The sequence below is a fragment of the Rhynchophorus ferrugineus genome, unplaced genomic scaffold (genome assembly GCF_030347505.1).
Source record: "Rhynchophorus ferrugineus isolate W39M unplaced genomic scaffold, kcgeb_rfMv2 rfM3, whole genome shotgun sequence".
Classification (NCBI taxonomy): domain Eukaryota; kingdom Metazoa; phylum Arthropoda; class Insecta; order Coleoptera; family Curculionidae; genus Rhynchophorus; species Rhynchophorus ferrugineus.
Genome location: NW_027472582.1, coordinates 59,990,510 through 60,003,129, shown reverse-complemented (window position 1 = coordinate 60,003,129; position 12,620 = coordinate 59,990,510). Strand labels below are relative to the sequence as shown.

At 29.3% G+C, this 12,620-nt stretch overlaps 2 protein-coding genes across 10 annotated transcripts in view; one reads left to right on the top strand and one right to left on the bottom strand.

The window, feature by feature from the left end:
* LOC143193040 (aquaporin AQPAe.a) overlaps positions 1-8,896 on the top strand; it is a 28,064-nt gene extending 19,168 nt beyond the window's left edge. For all 4 annotated transcript variants that reach the window (XM_076398967.1, XM_076398969.1, XM_076398970.1 and 1 more), the window contains 3 exons: positions 4,084-4,221; positions 5,112-5,192; positions 8,366-8,896. In XM_076398967.1, the coding sequence (XP_076255082.1) occupies positions 4,084-4,221; positions 5,112-5,192; positions 8,366-8,449 (303 nt within the window). In that variant the 3' untranslated portion in view covers positions 8,450-8,896. The remainder of the gene's footprint in view (positions 1-4,083; positions 4,222-5,111; positions 5,193-8,365) is intronic.
* The window catches only part of LOC143193038 (breast cancer anti-estrogen resistance protein 3 homolog), a 262,731-nt gene that overhangs the window by 55,578 nt on the left and 194,533 nt on the right, over positions 1-12,620 (bottom strand). For all 6 annotated transcript variants that reach the window (XM_076398961.1, XM_076398960.1, XM_076398962.1 and 3 more), the window contains one exon: positions 8,526-8,586. In XM_076398961.1, the coding sequence (XP_076255076.1) occupies positions 8,526-8,586 (61 nt within the window). The remainder of the gene's footprint in view (positions 1-8,525; positions 8,587-12,620) is intronic.

Here is a 12,620-nt window from a genome sequence, read left to right as displayed (position 1 = left end):
ATATACTGAATGAGTTCCCCTATACGGGAATAATATGCAATTTAATGAGTCATTTGATCGCTGTAGGTGAGATTGGGACCTACCATACGATTTTGAGAGTGTTAGTTAGCTACCCAACGTGTTGGGGCCTGGATATTATCCAAGAAGATGCTAGTTTAAGTTTTGTTGGGATGTAATAGAAACTTAGTTTATGAACTATCTTCAAACCACTGAAACAATAATCCGATAAATGCCTGATTAACAAACAAACATGTTTTCATCATACTGAATGAAACAATATTGGGTAGAAAATTATATTGATGGGAATTAGAATTAAAACAGCCATGGAAGCCTAATCTGACAACAACGATTCCATCTCTAGGAGTGTGATTTATAAATTATAAAATCGTGTAAAACATATAAGATTGTGACAAGGCGTAAAATTGTACTAAGTAAATAAATAGGGACTAAATTGTGAACTTTTACGAAACGCACAAAATCTTTAAATAGATATCTTGAACGATGGTATTGTAGTTCAAGGAAATTATCATTGAATAATAAAAATTTATTTATAGTCCATTTCAATATATTTTAATATTATTTAAGAAAGCAAATAATACAAATGATATATCCATAAAAAATAAATTATATGTATATATATTTAGTTAGCTTTACTTTTCATATATTTTATCAAAATGTTTTAAAACATTTGTAAATATTGTTCAAATACGTTAAAAGGGCATGTTTTCTTAATATAAAAAACGCTTCTTTCGTATTATAAATGGACGACAGTTCTCTCGGCGATAAACTGACATTAACTATATAAGTTATACGTATAGCTTCCGTCTCAAGCTTTTATCTGGAAAATTAATCGTTTCTTAGTGACACAGTGTGTTTATCTCCGAAACAGGCATCAATTTCCTTCTTCAAATGAGTTGTACCTGTCAGGCAATTTTTCCGAAAGAGCGTAATGGAGTTTTCCAGGTTTAAATTTTTTTTTGATTATATTTGTCTAAATTTTGCTGTTGCTTAATATGATATAGTATATAATTATCTACATGTTTACATTAAATTTGAAATTAGTTACACATATGATTCTGAATGCATTATTTACTTATGATTCTGAAGGTACTATATGCAGCGCCCTATTCGTTATTTTTAATGTTTATGTTTATTAATTATATTACATAATTAATTCAATTATTACAACAAGAAAGGATCGGTCTTTCCAGTCAAAAGAAGCTTCAATTTCATTTCCATAATTACCTTTTCAGTTGAGTCAAACCTCGTATAGCAATAGCAATAACAATCCTTTGGGGCCTGCAAACCATCAAAAATCACTGGGGCTCTTCTGGACTACATAATGAATGGCAAATTTTTATTACATTGTTGACTATCCATTTCATTGAGTTGAAATCTAGTATAATTTTTGAAAATTTTTTCAGATTGTCAAGAAACTTTAGTGTCATTTGAACTGTCATTTGAAGGCTAAAGCCACTAGATTGAGTGATGTGTTGTTTCTTTGAAAAATATATTGGATATCATTTCATTGTAGGGTATTATTTAAATATTTATTAATAAACGTATAAACGTGAATAGTCAATACCTGTAAGATTTCTACAACCAAAATCTACGCGCATTTACTACAGAAAATAAAAAAAACAGATATCTACCGAATTTAATGAACAATAAAAAATTAACAAATTAAAAAATATATGATTCAAGAAATCAGTAGCGGTAGATAAGGATGGATGAATGATACTATATCATTTCATAGTCAATATTTTAACAACACCGTTAATAAAGTAGTACTAAGAGCGACATATTATAGTGATTAAAAATTGGAATAATTTAAATAGAAACTTAAGTCCCTAATCATTAGGTAGAGCACTACGATAAGCATAACACTATAAATAACAAATGCAAAAGTCCCGCTACCATTTTGATTGCGTGCCATCTTGGTTATGTAACGTTTAGCTCAGTTTCGCTTTAACCATTGTGTTGTGTAGACGTCCAAATTTTATTATGGATAAATATACGCCACAAGAACGATCAGAAATGGTGACAATATTTATTGAAAATAATTTTTCCATTATTGCCACTCAGCGGAAGTTGCGTCAAAAATATCCTAATCGTCCAGTGCCTCATAAAACCACAATTTATCGTTTGCATCCGAATTTTCGATAGTATTGTACGACAGCAGACAGGCTTCATTTTAGAAGACAATGAACGTCTCGTAACGCGGAAAATGCTCCAGAAACATCAATTCGGAGACGTGGTTCCCGGTTACAAATTTCTGCACGCAGTTTAAGGCGAAATTTGAAAACTGATTTGAAAATGTTCGTGTGTATAATTCAATTAGTTCAAAAATTGTTACCGAGTGATTTTGATCAACGAGTCGAGTACAGTAATGTAATCCTAAGGATGTCTGGTGAAATTGAAGGTTTTTCGTCTAAAATGATAATAAGTGATGGCCCATTTTCTTCTCAATGGCCTCGTAAATAAACATAATAGTCAGTTTTGGGGAACACAGAATCCTCAGTTAATTTATGAAATATTCGTATTCGTGCTGGAAACATTATAGGTACCTATTTTTTATTGCAGTTATTGTTACTACTGAACGGTACCAAGACATGATTCGAAATTTTCTTGTGCCTGAAATTGAAGAGCAAGGACTAGAGAACATGTGGTTTCAGAAAGATGGGGCCACAGTACACACAGCTCGTTCAACAATGCAATTATTGAATGACGATATTAGTCACGACTTTGAAGAAATTTAGCCTCAGATTTTGTAGTATATCACGAAAAATGCATTAAAATGAGCCCAAAAGGTCACCATTTATCCAAGGATCCAAGGATCAAGGAAAAATTATGAGACAATCAGTTAGAAGATATTTTATGGGAACTATAAGATTAGCATTTAGGAATTGCTCGTTACCACAGTTAATGAGTTCACCTTAGTGACAGTGAGTGTGAATAATGTTATAACATAATGGTATAGAAATAAGGAATTGTGCTGATTCCTATAGTGTGAAGTATAAAGCGGTCCGATCTAGTTATTTCAAACAATGCTTGTGTACAAAGTTATACAACAGATACCAAATACCTACGAGAATATCATCCATTGGAGCTATTTATTGTTAAATATCGAAACCTTGTTATACATCCAGTACAAAAAATACATTTAATTCATGTTTCATAAACTTTCACAAAACAGATATATTTTTTTAAATAGCAAGTAAAATAAATTTAATTATATTAATTGAATTTCGTATTCAGAAACAGAATAGAATAACATTTTGAACGAAACTCCCCACGTCTGAGCCGTAAAATTAATTTAATGACGATATTAGTCACGACATTGAAGAAATTCAGCCTCAGATTTTGTAGTAAAAATGCATTAAAATGAGCCAAAAGGTCACCATTTATCCAAGGATCCAAGGATCAAGGAAAAATTATGAGACAATCAGTTAGAAGATATTTTATGAGAACTATAAGATTAGCATTTAGGAATTGCTCGTTACCACAGTTAATGAGTTCACCTTAGTGACAGTGAGTGTGAATAATGTTATAACATAATGGTATAGAAAAAAGGAATTGTGCTGATTCCTATAGTGTGAAGTATAAAGCGGTCCGATCTAGTTATTTCAAACAGTGCTTGTGTACAAAGTTATACAACAGATACCAAATACCTACGAGAATATCATCCATTGGAGCTATTTATTGTTAAATATCGAAACCTTGTTATACATCCAGTACAAAAAATACATTTAATAATACATTTATCATGTTTCATAAACTTTCACAAAACAGATATATTTTTTTAAATAGCAAGAAAAATAAATTTAAATATATTAATTGAATTTCGTATTCAGAAACAGAATAGAAAAACATTTTGAACGAAACTCCCCACGTCTGAGCCGTAAAATTAATTTAATTTAAATGTAAAAGGAACCAAATAAGTAGGAATCCTTTTATTTTTAAAGAATAGGAGAGCTCCGAGCCACTCTCCTAAATTAAACGTTCCTCCTAGAAGAATAAACGGGGATGAAATGTTAAGTAAGTATGCCCTGCAGTCAAATCTAACGCTGTGATCAATTTCAGGGTTTAGCGGTCGAAATAATCCTCAGCATAATACTTAATCTTGCCAATTGTGCTTCATGGGACGCCAGAAATTCAGATAAGGGCGATTCCGTGTCCATTCGGATTGGTCTCTTGGTTTCTGTTTTGAATTTAGGAGGGGTAAGATATTTATATTATTTTAATGAACATTTAAATTAATATATGACAATGTTAATATTCTTTTAGAACATTTAGGTTATTATTGCACTTGTCAAATTGTAAATGTAATATTTATTTTATATATTATGCTATTAGTATACCAAATAGAACTATTGTTTTTATTCTTTTTTGACAGTAGAACTAACCTGATTAGATATTTGAAGTAAGAGTTTCATTCGGTTTTAGCAACTCGTAAATAAATACCTCTTGCTGATCTACCATATGCACATGATTTTCTAGGCTTGTCCATGACTATTGCGTTTTGGATTTGTTGTAGTAGATTCATTTTTTCGTATCCACCGATAAACGCTTTTTTTACCTTGCAAGCAATGAAACCATGATGTTGAAACTGTTCGAAATAACATTCAAGTGGTAGCTATTTTTACCATTTTTGGAGCTTCCCGAAGTATCTAAATGCTTTGAAACAGTTACTTCATCAAATACTAAGCTGCCTGTAAGTTCTTTGATTGTTCGAGCTAAGTTTTAGTTCAATAACTCTTACAGTTCATTGTTTCGAACATTTTGGGTTTTCCTGAGATCGCTCTTTCCTTATAAATTTCTAAAACTGATAATGGTAATCGGTAGCAGGTTTCTTAAAATTAAACAATAAAAGTAACGAATGTTGAAAATGGAATTTTGCGCATTTTATGATTAGCGCTTGTATACATGGAATAACTAAATAATATTAACTGAAAAATTGTTATTTTAAGTAGAGAACATCATCATCATCGAATTTAACAGTATATTACATTGTTTGTTTGTTTTTCATTTTCGAAGACAATTTCACAAATTACATGCAATCTCCTAATCAAGTGCAACAAATTGTTTTATTAATAAAATATGGTTTGTAGGCTGCTTATACTGGAGCTAGTATGAACCCAGCAAGAAGTTTTGGACCAGCTGTTCTTACTGGTGATTTTAAAGATCATTGGGTATGTAATTCTAAATTTTATATTTTAACAAATAAGAAATATCTTTATATGTAAAAATAATCCCTAATAATTATATTGAAAAAAGAAGAAAAGGTTCAAAAAGATATTAACTGTGAATAATGATAATTTCATTTTTATATTAAGTTCCTTCAGTTGTAAAAGACGATTGTAGTCCTTAAGCTAAATAGTATTATTAATTGGTGCTTGGATCGGTGTATTTTCAGTTCAATATGGCATATATTGAGTAAAATTGTCAAAACACATTAGTTTGAGTCCATATTTGTTCACAGCAATAAGACTAGTTTTTTCTGGTCTCTTTGAGATAACATTATTTTAATATTAACCACATACATAAAGACGCTTTTTTTATTTGTAATCACAATGTTTAACAATAACTGTGTCAGTACAACTTCTCTATCATATTTTCAAATATAATTTTAATATTATTTTAATCGTTATATATAAGATTTTATAGAAATATTTCAGCATTCATGAAACGTTATCTACTTAAACATTTTTTATATTAAATTATACTAGGTTATTCAATAAACTTGTGGAAAAGAAAAAGCTATGACCTCTTTGTTTGATAAATACAATTTTCAAGTCAAGAGATTTGATGAATATACCGGCCGTTGAAAAAAAAAAGTTATACTTTAATTCACAAATTAGCAATTATTTCTTGCGCTGTGTGATCTTGGTGAAAACTTTCCTCCTGTATATTTTTACAAATGTTTGCATTAAATATGTATAAAAGGCTACAGTAATTGCCTTATTTATTGTTTTATCAGTACGAAGAAAATTATTTTTGTATTAAAAAACAATTTCTTGACAAACTTTCTTAAAAGCTAAAATGCTAATATCGCGGTTTGCACAGTTCTTATTACATAATTTTAATCCAAATGTAACTAAATTTAATATAAGGATACATATGAATGTTTTTCTATCGTTTTTGAAAGATCAAGTATTAAAATGACATCAAAATTTTGTTCTACTATTGATGAAGGACAACCCAGTATAGTAGTGTGTTATTTTATATTAAAGCATTTTCTAATTTTAATTATATATTATAAAATTATCTCTCTACATCATTTATTTCTCACTATTATTACTTAATTATAAATACTAGTAAAATAAATCTAATTAACAACTATTCTATAATCTTTGATGACCAATTAAACAAATTATTTCATTCTCATAAACTTGTTAAATGTAAACTTTGCGCCGACTTTGCCCGAAGAAGTCCAAATTATGTAACGAACAAACCAAATAACGAAAGTTTTATCAAGTTTGAACTTTTCATTTTAATTCAATCGGAACGAGTTAGGACTGAAGAAACTTAAATTGAAATTAGATCTAGGACTCTCGTTCGTTTTGGTAAAATAAATGAATTTGTGACACTGTTCAGGTAGGTTACTTCGACATTAATATACTAAAATCATTCAGACAGTATTATTGTTAGTGCTTAAAATAATATAATTAAAACATATCATGTTTTGTAAGACATTAATATTATAGTAACAAAAAATTGATAATTTAACATATATTATAATATCTATATATATATATATATATATATATATATAATATATTAAAAATTTGTTATATATTAATTGACTAAAGCTGCTTGCCTGAAGGGGTTGGAAAGATAACTCTTTTAATTAAACTTAAAATCCGCCTTGACATGACATGACTCCGGACAGTTGAGGAGAAACTTTGTTCGAAGAAAGTTGTGAAATCGAATATACCATCTGTTTCAGTAATTGAAAAATAACGCTATAGGTGCCAAGTAAGTTTATGAAGCTAAATAACGCACTTGATTTTTGTTCCAAATGTTTTAATATTTTTCGATCACAGTAGAACATTATCTATTACTTATTTATTTATTTATTATTTCAAAAGCCCATCAGCCTCTTGGGTTATTTGAGGTCGAGTCACAATGTATTTTTAAATAAAGTATACAAAAATGACACGACATTCAAAAATAATATACTATACAAATTACAATAGAGAAGAATTACAAAAGGTGTATCAATCCAGCGGCCGTTAAAAAGTTGAAAATCATATCCAAATGCTTGGGTTGGACCAGTTGTTTTAATGACTTAGGCATTCCGAGTTGCCGTCTCAGTACCTCAAGCTTTTCACACTCCAGAAGGATGTGCCTGGCGGTCTGTTGTGTTTGGCATTCGTCACATTGTGGGGGGTCTCTTCCTTTTATCAGATTCTGATGAGTCTGCTATGCCCAATTCGCATCTGAGAGAGGATGCTCAACTGGAACCTGTTAAGATTGTTAATATTAGGAGATTGGTGAAAAACCCCCTTGATTTCCCACAACTTGTTATTTTCTATAAGAAGATCCCAATTTAGTTGATCCATTTTTTTGTATATATTTTTTATATGTGTTTTAGTGTCTTCCTTACTGAATGGAATGCTCAGTTTGACTGAATCTTCCTCTCTGTTTGCCAGATAGTCGGCAAGCAATATTCTCCTCTTCACCAATGTTTTATGCAGCTCTCTGATAGCTATAGCTAGAGGGTGGACTGTCTTTACTGAAATCAGACTGTCTAAATAAACCACTGAATCTGATACCACAAGTATTTACCACAATCTGATTAATCTAATATACAATCTAATGAACAATAGTGGGCTGATGCGGGAACCCTGTGGAACCCCACTGGTCTGACAGTTTGTATGACAGTAGTATCACAGTATCTATTAATTAATGAAAAGTTTTCATAATACCAAACTGATTACTTGCCTGTAATGAATATTTATCTCCGTTTTATTTGTTTAATAGAAAATATATTATCTATTTAAAGGTAGATTTAATTTTATAAAATACATTGTCATACATATATCAAAGATTTATTTTTAGTCTTATAGTCATTTTCTGGAATGTTGCGAATATTGACAGCAATCTATATAAAAAAACGTATTCGACCAAAACAACAAAATTGAAAACGAAATCACTTTTTTCGTAACGACGAATCGACACATGGCTGTTATAAATTATAATATAAACTATAACGTTGTTTATTTAAATTCCAATCTGTTGTTAATACTCTAATTGGACAATATTTAATAACAATATACTAATTACATTCAAACTTTCAAATAAATTAATATATTATTATATTATTTAGTTTCTTTAAGATAATTAATATTCCCTTTTTCAGGTATACTGGATTGGACCTACCATCGGATCATTAATAGCAGCCACTATATATAGAACAATTTTCTTAAGATACCAACGAAAGTAAATCGCTGTGGAAATAATTCTAGTTTAACTCATAATTACTAGTCTTCTTACGTGGTGAAGGTTATGGATAAACTTACCATAGTTAAATTATTAAGGCTTTTGCTTTGGACGGCTTCACTGACAATTCGTAGGTCGGTCCTGGAAGAGAAGATGACACGTTATTTTAAGCTATATCAGTATTAAATAGAGTATTATTAGCAATAAGCTATATAAAGCTTAGTAATAAGAGTAAACTAATTTTAGTAAATAGTATCTATTAAATGTACATAAATGTAATAGTATAAAAATGAATCTTCATAAATGTAAAGCAATCCAATGTATCATTTTGTACAGTAATTTTATATATAATATATAGAGTATAAATATAAGAAAAATAAATATTTTTTAAGAAAATAAACGCTTGAAAATATATTATAAATAAATAAAAATTATTTCTATAAAAATTAATGTGTTTTTTGATATTTATTAAAGACAATATGGCGAATGAGTATTTAAATTCAGTAATTTCACCTTACAAACATTATGAGATCGGTTTTAAAATATGTTCAAAAGTTTTCAAAAATGAAACGTGAATCTACACTCTTGCCTAGAACATTCACAAACATAAATTTACGAGCATGTCCTAGCAGAATTCGAACTCTCGGCACAGTAGGAGGACCGTCCTGTTACCTTTACCACTTCGCCACCAAGTCGACTAATTTTGTATTGCAAGAAAATTACTGCAAATTGGTCGAAAATGATATAATATATTTTAATTCAGATATTCAGAAAATTGAGAAAAGCTGTTATTGATACTTTGTTAAAATATAAATGTATGGTCTTAGTCAATTTAGAAAACCTCGCCATGTTACGTAGGAATAGTATATTTGAAAATTTGGAAAATATCTTCAAAAGACACATTTAGAGGACTTTTAGTAATATTCTTGATTGTTAAATTGCTGTATAGAATCTGCAAACTGTTTCGAATAAAATAAATAATTTTAAAATACTTGTCTTAATCTAAGGGTGCCTATATCTTTAAATCAAAGGTATACGTTAGATATGGCTATAACGCTCTTTTTGTTTTTCTCAAAGGGAACATTTGATTTATGCGAAATTTCATAATTAGTTTATTTGAAGTATATGTGTGCTAGCAAATTATTGCCATATCTCGCCTACATCATAATAGTTAAAGTGTTTCATAGAAAATGCTTCAGGGTATCGCTTTCGGGGTACAGAAGTTAAAAGTTAGTGAAGTTAAAATACATTTTTCGTGTTTTGTAGCCACTCTAGATCATTATTGCCTCAATATTAGCGGCATTGACTGTTTCATCTGTTTTCAGAAGATTACAACACTCAACACCTTCAATATAAGGGTTTTTGTATTTCTAATCGATTTCACTATTTCAAATATTTCAAAGTTTTTGCTTCCATATTGTGAATCTATAATATATATATATATATATATATATATATATATATATATATATATATATATATATATATATATCACTACATAGTATAAAACAAAGTCGCCTTTTCTGTCCCTATATCCCTATGTGCGCTTAAATCTTTAAAACTACGCAACGGATTTTGATGCGGTTTTTTTCAATAGATAGAGTGATTCAAGAGGAAGGTTTATATGTATAATACATGCATAATATACTAAGGCAACATTGCTAATTTTAGAGGTTTCTAACGTGATGTCGTAAATTAACCTATTTTTTTAGGCTTATTTAGCAATTAGCAAAAACGCTGCCTAACCCTACGAGTTAGATCAAATTAATGTACTACAGTATTGTACACCATAAAAAGGTCTACAAAAAAGTCCGCGATGGTATATGTTTATCTTTTAGGGATAACCCACATTAACCATTTTTATTGTTTACTTTTTACGTGAGAAAATGGCTTATTTACGAAGCTATTTTAAGCAATACGGCATTAATCCTTATCGAATTAAGTACCTTAAATACAGTGTGCAATTAATATAGATCAATATGGTTCCTTACAGCATGTAAAATAAACAAATATTCTCGGAGATATTACAAATTTAAAATTTGCGTTTAAAAATGTGTAATGTAATAAAAATTGTATGAATTTAGATATTCCAAAGATAGCAGGAAATCTTCATAGTAAGTATAGGGGAAGAGGAATTGTTTTACTCCAAATTTAATGCGTAATTAATATATATATATATATATATATATATATATATATATATATATTAATATATATATAATATTATTATATATAATATTATATAATATATATAATATATTAATATATATATATAATATATATATATATATATATATATATATATATATATATATATATATATATATATATGTTGTGAACGGACTTTCGGGTTCACCATTCAATAAAACTAATAAATATTAACCATACACCTAGTAAAATAATATTGATGTAAATGAATAATTTAACATAGTAATGATATACAGTAATGTAAAAACAATTAAGATAACTACTTAAAAGTAAGTCGTCAAACGTTAATTTTTCAAATGTCCCTCATTATGTTAGAAAATTACAAAAGCCTTAACTGGCTCTTGCAAACTCGTTTTTTCCTGTTGGTAGTCTGCATCCTTTATAATTCTGGGAATGGCAACAAAAGCACTATCCGGTAAAAATGTCTTTTCGAGAAAAAAACCAGCGGAATTTTGTAATCATGAAAGTATTGTGATCTTGCTGTTGTTTCGTACAATGGATCTTTACAATTACCCAACAAAAGGGGTTCATTATGTATAATTTTCAGTTCAAATTTCATTCATTATACGTATTATTAACTATAAAATATTTAAATATGTTATATAAGTATTTCTAAAGACATGTAATTTATTAGTAATATTAAGCGTACTATAGTTATCATTTGACCATAATTATAGTGTATAATATACAGAAGAAAACTTAAATTAATGATTTACAAAACACGACATTATATAAGTTATGGTTGTTGTAAGGATAGAAACATAGTTTTACTTTGCTTAAACATTTTATTTTAAGAATATGAAGTGATAATGTGTTGAATTCATCAAGGCACTAACAATATAGTGGCTCCATGTTATTTTTCAGACACTCACAACATTCAAAATATCAATTCAGAGTATCCACCATACTATTGATATCTTCAGTGAGACCTAGTTTCGTTAAGTTCTGTGGCGAAAATCATTAGCAAGCTTGCTTCAAAATAGCAACAAAAAGACTGCAGCAGCATTAGTGTCCTCCCATTAAAAAGTTCGAAGTTATAAGGTCGCGGAATGGGATATAGTCAATTTCAAACTGAAATTGGTTGGAAGACTTTTCGATAATCCTATAGATAAGACTATAAACCAATTAGTCTGTTTAGTTCAAATATGCCTGAAGAACGATATCACCAAACCAATTTGCATAAGACTCATAAGACTATTCAAAGCTACAGGAACCATTCAAAGCCAGGCGTGGTGTTCTTTTATTTTACCAAAGCCTTCAATAAGGTTTAGTACCAAGGTCTGATTTTCAAAGCATTGATGCCAAGCAAGTAGCTGGTCTAACCTAGAACCTACTCATCCTTGTCATAATATTTCAGACAGAGATCTTTTCTTTAAATTGGAGATCAAGCTGTTTCTCCAAATAAAAATACATAGAAAATTTGTGTATGGTGGATATCTTAGGAAGACTCGTGGAAAACTCGCTTTACCTAGACGATCTGACTACATCCGAGTGAAATAGTTAAATTTTTGTTAAAATATTTTAATCCTCCATCTTAAGCGTTTTATTGAGTTCCGTTGCTGAGGATCGAGCTTCTTTTTCGACCGCTTCCACAATAGTCTTCTTAGTAAATTGAACTCGAAATCAGAAAGTGTTATGACTCAACAACATAATTTCATCTGCTCATCAGCACAGAAACAGCAAATTCTCAATCCCCTTCAAATATTTGATTGATAGTCTATTATACAAACTACTGATAGGCTCTGTATACAATTTGTTATAGGTGGTCAATTTCATGAAACAAAAATTCAAATATTTATATAACAGTTGATTGCTTTGAGTGCTATTGAATCACAGTAAATTGTATAGCTAGTAACATTCAATGAATCCATGATATAGTGCGTTTGAAATGTAGCAGTCCATAGAATATTCATTGAAAATATAAAAGTATCGATATTTGTTTAATTATTCAAAAGTTATTGCGTTTT